This window comes from Balaenoptera musculus, chromosome 2 (genome assembly GCF_009873245.2).
Source record: "Balaenoptera musculus isolate JJ_BM4_2016_0621 chromosome 2, mBalMus1.pri.v3, whole genome shotgun sequence".
Lineage (NCBI taxonomy): Eukaryota > Metazoa > Chordata > Mammalia > Artiodactyla > Balaenopteridae > Balaenoptera > Balaenoptera musculus.
In genome coordinates this window covers 12,357,030-12,373,489 of record NC_045786.1, presented here as the reverse complement: position 1 = coordinate 12,373,489, position 16,460 = coordinate 12,357,030, and the positions used below count along the sequence as shown (strand labels likewise).

Sequence of the window (16,460 nt, the reverse complement as noted above, 5' to 3'; positions counted from 1 at the left end):
TGAAGCTTCTCTTGAGACTCCCTGACCTCCTCTTATCGAACTGCACGCTCACCAAACAAACTCTGGAATACTGCATCACTTGCCCAGCTGGACGAGATACCAGACTGGAATTTTTCAGTTTCTGAAAAGTTCTATCTGTCACCATAAAGTGTTATTTTGGTCAGTTTAAAGTAAGCATGAACAGTCTTAGGCCTTCAAAGCTAAAAACGCTGACTGGGAACCCACGGTGAGCCCCACCCTGGGCGCTCACAAGATATCAAGCCGGTTTCACTCACAATGGCACTCAAAACTCACCTGGTACATTCCTTTGATAGTAGCTATGGCGTCGGCCAGCTGCTGATTGTAGCATTTTCTTAAGGTATCCTCATTCTGCAAATGAAAAATAAATACAACAAGCACCACAATGTATTTCCAAATGCAACTCTCACACCTACAAGGGAGGGGCTCAGTATAAAACCATCATTCAAATCATATGCTCTCTCAAAAACTTCACTTTATAATCATTTCCCCTATGCTTACAGCTAACACAACACATTCCATTTTCACTTACACTGAACCAAAAGCAACAGAGAGCTCATATGGATAAAATAAATACAGATGATGTGAACATTTTCTCTCATCTTCCATATCATAGTCTTTTTAATGTCTTAGAACTGCTTATAAAATAATGAAATCAGGGGATGGGATAAGTTGGGAGATTGGGATTGACATATATCCACCACTATGTATAAAATAGATAACTAATGAGAACCTACTGTATAGCACAGGGAACTCTACTCAGTGCTCTGTGGTGACCTAAATGAGAAGGAAATCTTTAAAAGAGTGGATGTATGTATACGTATAACTGATTCACTTTGCTGCACAGCAGAAACTAATACAACATTATAAAGCAACTATACTCCAATAAAAATTAATTAAAAAATAAAATAAAATAGTGAAATCTATTTGGAGTTCACATCCTCTTCTGGTCCTGGTATTTTTTGGATGAATTATGCTCATGGGAAGAAATCTAGGGCCACTAATCCACAAACTAGACTCATTTTCTGATTAATCAAATTATTTGATCCTATCTGTTATGGATAACAATGAAAGATAGTACATTAAAAAAATACTCTTGTATGGAATCTAAAAAAAAAGAAAAAAGAGTTCTGAAGAACCTAGGGGCAGGACAGGAATAAAGACGCAGACGTAGAGAATGGACTTGAGGACACGGGGAGGGGGAAGGGTAAGCTGGGACGAAGGGAGAGAGTGGCATGGACATATATACACTACCAAACGTAAAATAGATAGCTAGTGGGAAGCAGCTGCATAGCACAGGGAGATCAGCTCGGCGCTTTGTGACCACCTAGAGGGGTGGGATAGAGAGAGTGGGAAGGAGACACAAGACGGAGGAGGCATGGAGATATATGTATACGTATAGCTGATTCACTGTTATACAGCAGCAACTAACACAATAATGTAAAGCAATTATACTCCAATAAAGATGTTAAAAAAAATACTCTTGATTCTGATATCAATTTTGATTCTAGCATGGAGTGTAAACCACCAATGGGCTTTAGAGTCAGACAGAATTGGATTTCAATGTCACTGTGCCACTTACTATCTGTCTGACTTTAAGCAAGTGACTTAACCTTGGTGGCTCAGTTTCCTTATCTGCAGAGCAGAGATAACAGGATTTCCACTTAGGGATTGTTGAGGGACTTAAAGAGGAAATGCATTAAAAGGTACTTTGAATGGTGGGGTCAACAACACGTGGGTGTTTTGTTTTATAGCAGAAAAATAACACTGATGCCTGTTCTTAATGACAGATAAATATGCTAACCTGATCAAAGATTTTAGGAAATTCCTCAGAGCAGCAGAGTTGTCATGTCTTTGGCTCCTACGGAGCCATTAAAACACAAGTCATATAAAACTGTAGTTAAGGGCTGCAATTCAAGCATTAAACTGTCTGGCCTGGAACCTAAACCCTGATGGTTTTTTAACTGGTGACCTTGAGCAAGTGAATTAACCTTTCTGTGCCTCGGTTTCCTCATCTGTAAAAGGGGTATAATAATTGAACCTACTTCGTCAGGTTAGTCATGAGCCTTAAATGAGTTCATACACAGGGCACTCACAAAAGTTTCTGCACATAGTAAAGCTATAGGTACCATACCGCTTTATGTAGTCATCGCATGAGACAAAACACATACAAATTAAACTGCCCTCATAAGTTGCTAAGCTAAAAACTGTAGTACCTACACATCTAAACACAAAATTAATCCACATATGAAACAGAGGAAATGAGAGAACTTCTACCTGTTGGTAATGTTTTTCGATTGTCAGGATCCTGTCATGTAGAGAAGTGAAGAGTCTGCAAGATTCCTCTTTAAGACGGTCCTCAAACTTCAGTTGAATCAATTGTTTGAGGAACCCAAAATCCACCTGAAGAGATTTAATAATCTAAAAATGGAAAAACATACGTTATTGTAGAGAGTAAGGGCCCTCTGTGTAAAGATTTCAGCACCTGGCCTGGTCTGGGCAGACCACTGGGGCACCTGGTCAGGGGCTTGTCCTGAATTGAAGATTACCCCTCCAAAGTCATGTACACTGGGATTCCAGCTAATCTGCTAAACTAACACATGCTGATGGACGAAGGGAGAGGAGGTTCCCAGCAGTGTCCTCCCATACAGAGTAAGTTATCCTTTGCCATGAATCAAAAAACGATTGAAAAAACAATTTTCAGTATGTGATTTTCAGATCAGGAAAAATGGGCAAGAATCAACATTTGTTGTGAATTTACTAGCCAAGTACTTAAATATATAACCAATGTGTTGACTAAGAACTGGTATCACCCAAACGCAATGTATTTTTGTCTCCCACTGTCTATTTAAAATGTATTCACTAGGACTTCCCTGGTGGTCCAACGGTTAAGAATCTGCCTTACAATGCAGGGGACGTGAGTTCGATTCCTGGTCGGGGAACTACGATCCCACATGCTGCGGGGCAGCTAGGCCCGTGCGCCACAACTACAGAGCCCATGCACTCTGGAGCCCGAGCCACAACTAGAGAGAAGCCCACGTGCTGCAACTAAGACCCAATGCAGCCCAAAATAAATAAATAAACATTTAATTCAAAAACTAGAATAAAAAATAAAATGTATCCACTAGGTAATCTTCCCTCGCCCTGAATGGAAACTGTAAGCAATTCCTGCTCATTCTTGGGAACAGAAAGTCCCATCATCACTCAAAACACAGCCCGAAAGTAGCATTTAGAATGTGACACTTGCAACTTCATTCATAGGTAAGGCTGCTCCCTGCACTCCAGGCCAAGGGCAGTAGCTGGCAGCTGCAGGGCTTTAAGGAAAAGAGTGGGATTCACTCTTGAGCTCTCTCCCCTCTCCCCTCCTCCCCCCGCACCCCACACCCCAGCTGCTTCTCCACCACAGACAAGGCAGAAGGGATAAAGGGACACGGCTGTTCCTACCTGGCGGGGGGCTTCACCCTGGTCTGGTAGGACAGGAGAACGACCCTTCTTCCCTCGGGCACCCACACAGCTTCTTTAGAGGTTCCCGCTGCAGGGACCCTCTGTCCTGTGGATGCACAGGGGCCCTCTCTCCTGTGGACGCGCAGGGACCCTCTCTCCTGTGGACGCGCAGGGACCCTCTCTCCTGTGGACGCGCAGGGACCTGCTCTCCTGTGGACGCGCAGGGGCAAACAGCTGCTTCTCCACTCCGGGTGGTCACTGCTACTCCGCCCTCAGGCCCTATGCATCTAGAGTTTTACTCTTTCTTCTCCCTTCTGTCGGGGGCCCTCTGTCCTTCTCAATCCGTCAACTGGAGAGGACCCAGAATGACCTCAAGCTGGCGCTCTCTCTCTTTTCCTCAGAGGCCACATGTGGTCCACAAGAAACAGTCACACAACCCTCACCCCAGCAGCTCTGGCAGTGCAGACTGATCCCAGCTCAGCCCCTTCTTGCCCCAGCCCACGTTGGCTTCCTTGCACATGAATCGGCACCGGTCGTCTGAGTCTTCCAATAGCAGCAAACATATTTCAGGTTCCACAGAAGCCTGCCTCACCGGCTTTGAGCTGAGGAAGAGCCCTTCTGCTAGCCCTCTCCCAGAAAGAGCATGGCAATAGTGTTTCCTAAAGAAACGGCTTCGGCAATCTTTCCCCTTCACCCCCTGATCCCCGTTTTTATTATCCTTGGTCTGATTAAAGAGCTAAGAGTCATTGATCTGATGTGTAACATTCTCTTCGTAAATTCTGCAAATGGGATCTCACACTCACTTTGGAATTTGATACCTGGCTACTAGCATCCTGGGAAGAAGCTCGATTTTAGCATCCTGACACTATGTGGAAGGTTTTATTTTTCAGGTGAGGATATCAAGACTTTGAGAGGTTAAGTGACTAACTAGTCCAACATTACGTGGCCGGTAAGCGGAAGGTCCAGATTTGAACAGAGTTGTGACTGACTCATACTCCTTCTTTACACCACGCTGTCAACTTATGAGGGTTACTATTTTGAGAAATAAGAAAAAAAATTCTAGAGCAAGTGAAAGCTTAAAGAATTCCTTAAATTCCAGGGACAAGATGAAATGACTTTGCCTTTAGAAGATCCAGCCCTATATGGACGGCTTGTTCTGAAGAAGGGAGGGACAGGAATCCTGGTATGGTCAAATAAACTCCTACTGGCCTAAGACTCCCATGGATCACAATTTACAAGAGACATACCTAAGATACAATGACACAGAACTGAGGTCAGTGTAGAAATAAGAAAGTTTTACCAGGCAAACAATGTCCCAAAGAATGTTAATATAGGTATATTAATATTGAACAAAATGGACAATATGTGTATGTGCATATATGTATATATGCACACATGTACAGATGTGTGTGTGGAGATACATATATATATATATATATATATATATACACTCAACAAATACAGGTTATTTTTAATTTCCCATTTCCAGGGCACAATAATGAAGACTGACCTCACACAAAGCCTCAGGACAAGTCGCAACAAAGACCAAATAATTCATCTCACAAAGACTGTCTGCTGATAACAAAGCACTGAACTTAAAACTCAACAACATAACAGTAACTAAAGAGCATGCTTGGAGATCTAACCAACTTCTTATTAAACAATGGGCCAACAAAATAAATGGGAAATTGGAGCACTTAAATCTAAATACTAATAAAAATACTACATCTCAAAATTTGTGGGATGACATTAAAGAAGTAATTAGTAGGACTATATTGTCTTAAATATTGTCATTTATACTGTCTTTAAATGTTTATGAAAGGAAAGAAGGGAGCCTCAAAATGAATGACCTGTAGGCATGGATAGCTAAAAGCCCCGTGTCCATTACACAGGTCCTTCCTTACTGAGAGAAGCATGACTTTGTCGGGGCGGTAATGTGCCTCACCAACATACTCACTCCTTCAGAACCCTTTGCAGTTAAAGGGGTCATGTGATGTAGTTAAGGCCAACGATAAATACGCTGGGGTTTTCAACGGAAAGTTTTTGCTTTTTTAGTAGAGCTACCACCACTCCATTCCACGTCTCCCCTACTCTCCTTCCTCTGTGAAGTGCAGATGGAGGCTGGAAATGGAGCAGCATCTTGCTACTGTGAAGTCAGAAATATGATAGCAAAATCCATGCACTAATGATGGATCTGTGAAAAGACAAAATGAATCTGGTACACAGATGACATCAGGGAGCTACTGCCCTAACTTGTAACTCCAGATATTCTAACCCAAGACTTCCTGTTAAGTCAATATAGTTGCACTGTCTGTACACAGAGCTATATGACATCCCAACTAATACCCAGATCCAATTCAAGGAATTAGAAAAAGAAAAACAGAGTAAACCCAAAGATAGTAGGAGGAATTAAATAATAAAGATAAGAGGGACTTCCCTGGTGGTGCAGTGGATAAGACTCTGAGCTCCCAATGCAGGGGGCCCAGGTTCGATCCCTGGTCAGGGAACTAGGTCCCACATGCATGCCACAACTAAGAGTTCACATGCCACAACTAAGGAGCCCATGTGCTGCAACTAAGGAGCTGGAGAGCTGCAGCTAAGGAGCCCGCCTGCCGCAGCTAAGGAGCCCGCCTGCCGCAAGTAAGACCTGATGCAACCAAATAAAATAAATAAATAAATATTTTTAAAACACATAAATAAATAAATAATAAGGATAAGAAAAGAAATTTATGAACTAGAAAATAAAGATATGATAGAAAGGATTAATAAATCCAGAAGTTGGGTCTGTGAAAAAAATTAATGAAATAGATAACACTGTCAGGATTCAAGAAGAAAAAAGAGAGGAGGTATGAAGACCATATTAAGAATTTTAAAAGAAATATAACTACGGATACAATAAAGACCTAAAAACGATATGCAAAGACAATAATCAACACCAAAACCAACAATTTGAATATTTTATAGAAAAATATAACATCAAACTGACCCAAGAAGATTTAAGAAAACCTTAATATAACCATAACAAAACAACAACAGCAGTAAAAATAAGCACAGACAGTTTTACAGGCAAGTTTACACTGAAGAAATAGATACTTCCAATCTCAAGCCAATAATTCCAGAGAATAGACTACGGAACACTTCCCAACTCACTTTATGACAATACTATGACCTTGTTACCAAGACTGAACAACAACAGCATAAGGAGAAAAGAAAATTATAGGATAACCTCACTTACGAACATAGATGGAAAACAATCCTTAGTAAAATAACAGCAAATAATGCAATGCAAAAGGAAATATTATAGTCCAGTTGGGTTCGTTCCAGGTTTTTTTTTTTTCCCAAAAATTTATTTATTTATTTATGGCTGTGTTGGGTCTTCGTTTCTGTGCGAGGGTTTTCTCTAGTTGCGGCAAGTGGGGGCCACTCTTCATCGCAGTGCGCGGGCCTCTCACTATCGCGGCCTCTCTTGTTGCGGAGCACAGGCTCCAGATGCGCAGGCTCAGTAGTTGTGGCTCACGGGCCCAGTTGCTCTGCGGCATGTGGGATCTTCCCAGACCAGGGCTTGAACCCGTGTCCCCTGCATTGGCAGGCGGATTCTCAACCACTGCACCACCAGGGAAGCCCTCGTTCCAGGTTTACCATCAAAAAATTGAATTTCTTCACATCATCAGATAAAGGAGAAAAACCATATGACTGTATGACCATCTCAACAGATCCATGAAAAGCATTCAAATCCAGCCATTCATGATTTTTTTTAAAAAAATGTCTCTCACTAATTTGAAATAAAGAAACATCCTTAATCTGATTTAAGCATATTGCGTCAGATTTTGGTTCAGCTATATTAAAAAATCCAAATAACAGAAGCATAAAAGAGAGGTAAGTTTACTTCTCTTTCACTAGGTGGTGAAAATGACCCAAAATCCTTCTATCTCCTTAGTCGTCTGTGTACCTCAAAATCATGGTGTAACTGGTAGCATCCATGGTCTAGGCACCGAAGTAAAAAGAGGAAGGCGAGAAAGAAAGAGAGGAAGGAAAGAGGGACGAGATGAGGAAGAAGTAAAGTGGCAGACAATGCATCGGAACTGTGCCTTAAAGGTGGCCCAAAGCGGCCACCCAATATTTCCACCTAAACTCTACTGACCAGAACTTACTCATTTAGACGCTAGTTACAAAGGAATAAAGTTATAACACTTTTCTGAAGGCATAAAAGAAGACAATAAATCGGGACGTATGTGGGAAAAGAGACATCCTCAAAAGTGGGAGTGTAAATTGGTATAATTTCTATGCAGGGCAACTTGGCAACATCCTTCACAATGACTAATGCACGCATCCTCTGACTCAGACATTTCACTTTTAAGAATTTACATCCCAGTTTTACTGGCATGTGAGTATGTACAGAATTATTCATTGCAGTAAAAGATTTGAAACGACCAAAATGATGTCCATCAGTAGGAGGATAGCTAAATAAATGATGCCAGTTTATGATACAATGTACTTGTAAAATAGATGAGGAAGCTCTTTATGTACCAACGTACATAAATGATTTCCAAGTTATGTTGTTAAGTGAAAAAACAGAAGCAAAGCAACCTAAAGTATTTGTAGTAGTATGCTACCCTATGTCACAGTTTTATTGATTAGGACTTTTAATAATAACTCTTGATATCTATGTGTATGTGTATGAAATGTTCTGTTTCTTTACAATCAAAAAAGCCCCAAAGCTTTGCTGTACAGAGAAATAAACACAACATTGTAAATCAATTATACTTCAATAAAATTAAAAAAAATTTTTTTTAAAGCCCCAAAGGAAATATGATAGAATATGGAGATCTGAAAAAGCTGCATGGTAGTGTAGGGGAGCAAAATCTGCCACCTCAAATTGTGTCTCTTTGGCATGAGGATTTATTTAGGCTGATTATTTTTAAGGCCCCAAAGACTCAGGAAGAACCTTTCACCTTCCCCATAACTTCCTAGAAGAATGCAGATAGAGGACCTGTTCCAGGAAGGGAGCTAGCACCATAGATAACTATAGTATAATATGCACTAGCTGTGTAGACCGGGAGGAACCTAGCAAAGTCAGTTAAAATTCGTCTCTGTGTCCCACTGTCTCTGCATGGCCCAGCAAACATCTGTTTACCAAATATTTGCTTTTCCATCTTCATGTTAATTGTCTTCCTCTCCTACGAAGTCCCAAACCACTATCCTCAGCATCCTCCTTTGTCCTTAGCTGAAGGTGAGAGCTTTGGCTATTTTAGCAAGTTACTCAGTTTTCCTGGGTCTCTCCCACATATAAGTTATTAAATTTTTTTGGATTTTCTCCTGTTAATCTGTCGCATGTCAATTAATTCTTAGACCAGCCAGAAGAACCTAGAGGGACAGAGGAAAATTTCTTCCTCCCTGACCATGGGTGACACAGTTATTCACTACTGTATATTATTCTTGACATTTTTCTATATGCCAAAAATATTTTGTAATTTTTTAAAATATCCTAAATAGAAAATGTTCACAGATGTCAAAAGAATTCCAGAGAGAGTAAGAAAACATTTCACTAAACAAGTTAACATATATAAGCATGACATACATATGACACAAATAGAAGTAGTAGTTTATACTAATAATTTTAAAAGACACAACTGCCATCCAACTCAGTGTGTAAAAGATACTAATATTTTTAAAACGCTAATCATTTCAGTTCTGTCAAGGAAAGACATAAAGGCAAATAGTACCCACAAATTATCTCAGAAGTTTCAAAATAAATCCAGATTTACCTGCACTAGCTTTTGTGTAGATGAACTCAACTCTTTTAATGGCAAAATCTCACTGGAATCCGTTTGAGTAGCATGGTCTGTGCTGAAAAAGCCAACCTTCAAATCATCTGAAATGTTAAATCTGAAAAAGAAAAAAAAGGGAGGAAGGAGAGATTAACTGTGGTTTATATAATAGATATTTCCTTAAAAATATATTTAGTGAGCATATTTCGTGCAAATCATATTTTACAGATTCAAAGGATTGGTGAAGTGAGGAAACCACTGAATTATCTTCTCATGACTACGGGTTTTCCCCAGGACTCTGCTGGATTATCAGATTCCCTGGACACTAGCACATTGCTCCACTGATACTTATCTTATTTCCATTTTCTGAGACATGACCAATTTATGAGCCTATTTTTAATATCTTATTTGCATTTTATATGTGCTTCTGCTTGATGCCATTATAAATTATGCACGGGCATAGCAAGCAAAATTACTTTTAGATAGAGGTTCTCAAAGTGTGGTCTGAGGAACCCCTGGAGGTTCCAGGACACTCTTTCAGGGAATACACAGGTCAAAATTATTTTCATAACAATATTAAGATTCTATCTGCCTTTTCCATTATCATTCTCTCACAAGTGTTCAGTGGAGTTTTCCAGAGGCTACAGGTTATGTGACTGGATGACAGATTGAATGCAGAAGCCGACAGGAGAATTCAGCTATGTTCCATTAAGCCAGGCATTGAGAAGATTTGCAAAAATGTAAAACAATGACACTATTCTCATTAAAGTTTTTGTTTTGAAAAACAGAGTTTGTTTTTCTTTAAAATACATTATTTATACTAACACAGAATTGGTTTATCATGATTTTAAAGGTCTCTCCTTTAAAATTTCTAATATGGTAACTCTGAATAGATATAACATAAACTAAAGCTCTTTGAGGGACCCTATAATTTTTAAGACTGTAAAGAGGTCCTGAAACCAAAAAATTTGAGAACTTCTTCTTTAAGATAATCACACCACTGTACTGTATTTGATTTTAAACAGAATTCCCCAAAAAATCTAAGTAGGAGCAAGTATCTGTAATGTCCTCCTACAGACTTTTAACGATGGGCATCTCAAACTGTAACAAGAAGGCCAGTTTTCTGGATGTACTCTCTCTGTCAATTTGACCAAACTTACCACAACTATTGGTTTCTAAAATGTCAGGTAAAAAAAGAGAGCCGTGAAAGCTCAAGTAGAATTCCCAGACTTTTCAGTGCAGGCTCTGTAGACAGATTATCTGTGTTTCTACCCCTCACTTGTCTGCTGACCAGGTGGAGCAGACCGTGATGGGGGGCACCCCATGGCAAGCCCTCTCTTTTTACCGCTGGCAGAGCCTCAGATTTATCTCCCATGGAACTCAGTAATTCCCAGTAATCAAGGGTAACCCTCGTCTGGTCTCAGCCCACCACAGTGATCCCATTCTTCTGGTCAGATATTTTAGGGGTGGGCGTGGGACTCGGTTCTGGCGAGTGTGACGGGAGAAAAGATCTGTCGGGGGCTTGTGGGAAAGCTTTTTACACAGAAGCACCAGGGAGAGGCCTCCTCTATGACTCTGGACATTGCCACGTGTGGAAATGAGGCCAGGAACTGGCATAGTCATCTGGTGACCACAAGAGGGGCCAGCCAGAGGGCAAAGCCAGTGCACAGATGACGAGCTTTTAAAAAGATGGAACTAATTTCGACTGCTGACTTTGTTTAGCCATTGACTCAACTCTGAAACCCATCACACTTCTGGTCTTCCTGGAATGTCATATAATAAATCAACAATTTGTGAGAGTTTCTGTCAACCGTAGCTGAAAGCATCCTGATATTCGATATGACATTATGTAAATTACTTCCCCTTTCTGTGCCTTAGTTTCCTCTTATGCAGAATAAATAGTGCCTATTTCATAGAGTTATTGTCAGGATAGTGAGTCGAGAAGTACTTTGAATGGTGTATGTCACACAGTAAGCCTTCACGAAATGCTACCCGTTTTTGGTGCTGTGACAGTGGTTGTTGCTATCACCACTATGTTTTGAAAATATCACAGTTTTTAAAATCATATGTAGAGAAAACTATAAAAGCATAGCAATATTCAACCAAGAAAGGCTAAATTTAAATTTTTTTAGATTTTGATATTCACTACACTGTAATGATTTTCAACTAATCCCACTAAATTTCCAACCAGCCTTCCACGCACCCATCAGCATTATCCTGACGACAGGCCTAGTCAGCAGCATTATTCAGTGCAGAGGAAGCATCCGTAATGCCGTACATCTCAAGTTCAATTAAAATTTCTAGTGTTCTCCCACAAAAAATTGTATTTTAGATTTGGCCTACTTCATTTTAGGAGACTATTTTTTTCTCACTAACACAGTACCTTTGGGAGAGGCAATCTCCGTTGGCCCAAGAGTCCCTGCATGTTCTTTCTGGGCATGCCAAGAGTACAAAGGCCCTGATCACTCTTTCCTTGGGCCATTCCTGAGTTGTGTTTGCAGTGAGCAACCTTGAAGGATGAGGTAATGTCTTTCCCCTGCCAAGAAGCAGGCTTGCTACTCCTTACTGCAGAAGTGGTGAACCCCCCAAGCTCAGGGATCCTCTCCTTTAATACAACTCACTACTGTGTATAGGCATCCATGGTAGGTCTTTTGTGACACCCTCATGGAACTTAGGGGGCATGGGGAATCAATGCAAATACACATGAATCACTAATACTGCTTTTGCCATGATGAAGTCCTTTGTCTCTGACCCAGGAGTCATGTCTTCTGCCAACAGCCATGAAACAGTAACAAGCAAACATATTAGCTTGTAAGGAGGGTAAGATCTCACACACTGCAGAGTCCTTGACAAGTACCTAACCCATAAAATTCTCTTGATAAACGCTTGTTGTATTCAATTCCTTAAAAAAAAAAAAAAAAAAAAAAACTAAGATATAGCAATCAACTGAAAAGATCACCAGTATTTAAGGCCGTGTCTATCTAAAATCTATAACCATTTTTGAAAATAATTTGTGAAAACCACTACTAAATTATAATCACTATGTTAAAATTAAATATGTACAATATTGTACTGAACTACAGAAATGGATGAATCATATGATCAATTATGATAAAAAAATTTTTAATGTACTTTTTAAAGCAATTTATAACAAATAGGAGAAACCAACTTTTAAGTGGTGATGACATAAAATTTCAGGGAAAATGTTCCTGGTACTTTTCAAAGATGACAAATATTGATGACAAACTGTCCCGTGTGGTAAATTTTTTTCTAGAATATGTGTTTTAGAAATTTTAACGAAATTCTTTTATGATACATTTTGGAATCTTTTAAAACATGAAATAAAAATAAAATCTTTATACTTCTGAACAAGCGTCCCACAAAATATAGATAATAAACATTTCCTAAAATGACTGCGTCTCCAAATCTTTTGTCATTTTCACCTATCATTCCCATTGTTCCTAGAGGTATCTTACTAAAACTCAGGTTGTACCACTACCCCACTATGGAGGACTTTGATAGCCTTCCCCTGCTTAAGAAAATTAAACTCAATCTTCTTATTCTGACCTCCAAAATATGCAGGCAAACTACTTTTCGGAGCTTCATGCATTTAACAAAGAATAATTGAGTACCTACTATTTGCCAGGCACTCTTTTTGGCACCAAGGATAACAGCAGTGGACAAGGCAAAGTTTTTGTTCTCGTGGAACTTACATTCTAATGGGAGAGACAACCAGTAAACAAGTAAACAAAAACATGTTACATATTCTGAGGTAGTGGTAAGCCTCATCTCTCATTAAGTATACCCCATGTACCATACTCACCTGTCAGACATCTTCCTGTTAAAAGTTCCCAAAATACATCTGTACCTCGGCAGTACCTCAGCCTAGGACAAAGTTTCCCTACAGATCTACCTATCAAAACCATAGGTAGTCACTTTCTTTTCCATCTTCCTTTTCCTTCCCTTCCCTTTCCAGAGGACAGGAATCAACATGGTGGCCAATGAGATGGGTCAGTTGTTCAATGATGAAAAAGGTTGAGAGCCATACAGAGGAGAAGGCCAACAGTTCCAGTAGCCAAGGATGGAGGGCAGTTGGGAGAACAGGGGCAGCAGCACAGAGGCAGCAGGCAGAGGAGACAGCCCACATGGTTGGGAGATTGGATACATTGAACAAATGTGTAAATGTACTGAAGATGATAGAAGTCAAGTTCTTCAGTCCCTGAAATGATATTTACAAACTTAAAAAAAGAGTAGGCTAGAATATACCTTGAGACAATGTAATGGAATTGGAAGTTCTGGCATGAGAGCATGGTTTTATAATTATGTACGTAGATAGATAAATAGTTATAGGTACATATATGTGCATATGAACGTGTGCATATATCATACATATGTACAAATATTTATATACCTTTGTTTCTCGTTCTGTCCAATATGAGAGCCTAGAAGCAATGACACCCCAGTAACCATGAGCACACTGAACACTCAGATGTGGGTTTTTAAATGCCATTCTGCACTAAAAGGAACCAGGGCTTCTTGGAAAAATGGCTGGTTCCGAAGCTGGGATAACAAAAGTATAAAATGAGCTTGGAACATCTTGTTATTCCAGAAAGTGAGGAAATACTCAAAAAATGATGAGGACACCAGAGAATGACACAGAAAATAGACTGAAGAGATTCCCACTGGCCATATCTGGGACAATTTGAGCATAAAAATAAATGATGAGGGACTTCCCTGGTGGTGCAGTGGTTAGGAATCCGCCTGTCAATGCAGGGGACACGGGTTCGAGACCTGGTCCGGGAAGATCCCACATGCCTTGAAGCAACTAAGCCCATGTGCCACAACTACTGAGCCTGCGCTCTAGAGCCTGCAAGCCACAGCTACTGAGCCCACATGCCACAACTACGGAAGCCCACACGCCTAGAGCCCGTGCTCTGCAACAAGAGAAGCCACCACGAGAAGCCCGCGCACTGCAACGAAGAGTAGCCACCATTCGCCGCAACTAAAGAAAGCCTGCACGCAGCAATGAAGACCCAATGCAGCCAAAAATAAATAAATAAAATAAATAATTTAAATAAATAAATAAATGATTAAAGTATCAGCTTACAACCTATTGAATGAAATATGAATCCAGCAGTCCACACTGACATAAATGAATGAATAAACAGATAAATGAGAATGGGAAGCTCTAGTAAATGTATTAGAAAAGAATGATGAAAACAGAATCACCATTTGGCAACCACCATAGAGGTGACTGATTAAGGTGGGAGTTATCAATGGCAGCTAGGGCTAAGCTTAGCTTAAAGGCTAAGGCTGGTCAGTGGAAGTTTGATTAGGAAAAGGATATTTTGTTGAAAAATTAAGAACAGGACTACTAGGACTTCCCTGGCGGTCCAGTGGTTAAGACTCCGTTTCTCCAGCATTCCTGCCAAGAATGCATGACCTGAGTCTGGTTATAAGGAAACAGTAGATGGACCCAGGTAGAGCTGGTCATGCTACAGAATGTCTATACTTTTTTAAAAAGTGTCAAGGACATGAACAACAGGGAGAGGCTGAGGAACTCTTCCTGCTGAACATGTCTGAGGGGACAGGATAGCTAAAGACAACACACACTCCTAGATAGGATGCTGGACCAGAAAGGAAAGAAAGAGTCATTGCTGGTACACTTGGCATAGCTTGAAAGGGGCTTGTTATCGGGCTGTGCAATGTCAATCTGCTGATTTGAGAGCTGTGTTGGTCATGTAGGAAAGTATCCCTTTTAGGAAAAACACACTTGAATGCTTAGGAGTGATGGGAACCATGCCTATAGCTTGCTCTCAAAAGGTTCTAAAAAGACTGATAATAATGAATGTCTGAGTGTTTGTATGTGTGTGTGAATGTGTACAGGGGAAGAGGTTGAGGAGGAGAGAGAAAACAAATATGGTAAAATGTTAAGAACTGAAGAATCTAGGTGAAGCGGATATGGGAGTTCTTAGTTCTGTTCTGACAACTTTTCTGTAGATTTGAAATTATTTCAAAATAAACTATTTTTTAAAAGTCATGTGCATCCTTCAAGCAAGCTCAAATTTTACCAATTTCACCCAGTAAGAACTGTCAGTATTTTAGGCCTTAATGAACAATGAAATGTGAATTTGGAAGCAACACATACCACATTTGTGTGTGCTACTTCAACCCATTTTCCAAGTCACAAGTAAGGAGCCTACTTTTATTGGAGCCTAGAGTAAGAGAAATCTAGATTGCAGTGCAAGCTGCTCTTCCACTTGGATGTCACGAACAAGCAGATACAATGGGACTCTCACGAGTGTCTGGAACAACCAGGTATGATCTGGTTGACCCTTTGGCAAGCACCCATCACAAAATCGCAGCATAGACCTCCAGGGTTTTGAAGTACATCTTATGCCCTCTTGTGTAGATGACTATCATCCTTTTGAGAAAAGAGCCTCTAGCTTGCTTCTGAGCCTTGGAAGAGACTGAATGCCTAACCATGAGTCACCAGGTGACCTTATGGCCTGGGTTTCCCAGGACAAACTGGGTTTTGTCTGAACCATCAAACCATGAAGTTAGGCAAGAGCAGCTTCAATCTCTCATCAGGTGGGAGTGGCATATAAGACACCAGACTCAGGCAAAAGGAAAGCAATTTATAGGAGTAAGTGGCCCTGTGCCTCTTCCCCCTCAATCCACAGCTATGGCCTCATGGGAGGTTCTGGATGATGGGCTGAGGAAGAAAAAACTCAAGCCTGGTTAACGATGGAGCTGCCACCAGAAGGTGGATACCTGCCGTCTTACAGCCTCACTCGGAGGTGACCCTGAAGAATAGTCATGAAGAAAAATCCTCCCACTGAACAGAACCTGAAGTAGTACATTTGGTTTACTACTTTTTCTGGATGAGAAATGGCCAGAACCACACACCTGTATTAATTTATGGGTAGTTGCTAAAGGCTTAACTGGATGGTCAGGAACTTGGAAGGAACAAGATTGAGAGACTGGTGACAAGCAAGTCTAAAGGAGAGTTCCGTGGATGAGGCTTTAAGAATGGGTATGGGCTGTAAAAATTTTGTGCCCCATGTGAATGCTCACCAATGATGCACTGCAGAAAAAGTGCTCAGTAATCAGGTAGGCAACAAGACACACCCTGTGCATATCAGTCAGTTTCCACAGCCACCCCAGTTCTCGCTCAATTGCCCTTCACAAAATGGCCATGGTGGCAGGGATGGAGTTCAAAAAAATGGA

General features: G+C 40.5%; 1 protein-coding gene across 1 annotated transcript in view; it reads right to left on the bottom strand.

Moving 5' to 3' along the window:
- The window catches only part of C2H10orf67 (chromosome 2 C10orf67 homolog), a 114,595-nt gene that overhangs the window by 82,086 nt on the left and 16,049 nt on the right, over nt 1-16,460 (bottom strand). The window contains 3 exon segments of the mRNA XM_036840214.1: nt 276-369; nt 2,296-2,439; nt 9,228-9,348. Of these exon segments, the coding sequence (XP_036696109.1) occupies nt 276-369; nt 2,296-2,439; nt 9,228-9,348 (359 nt within the window).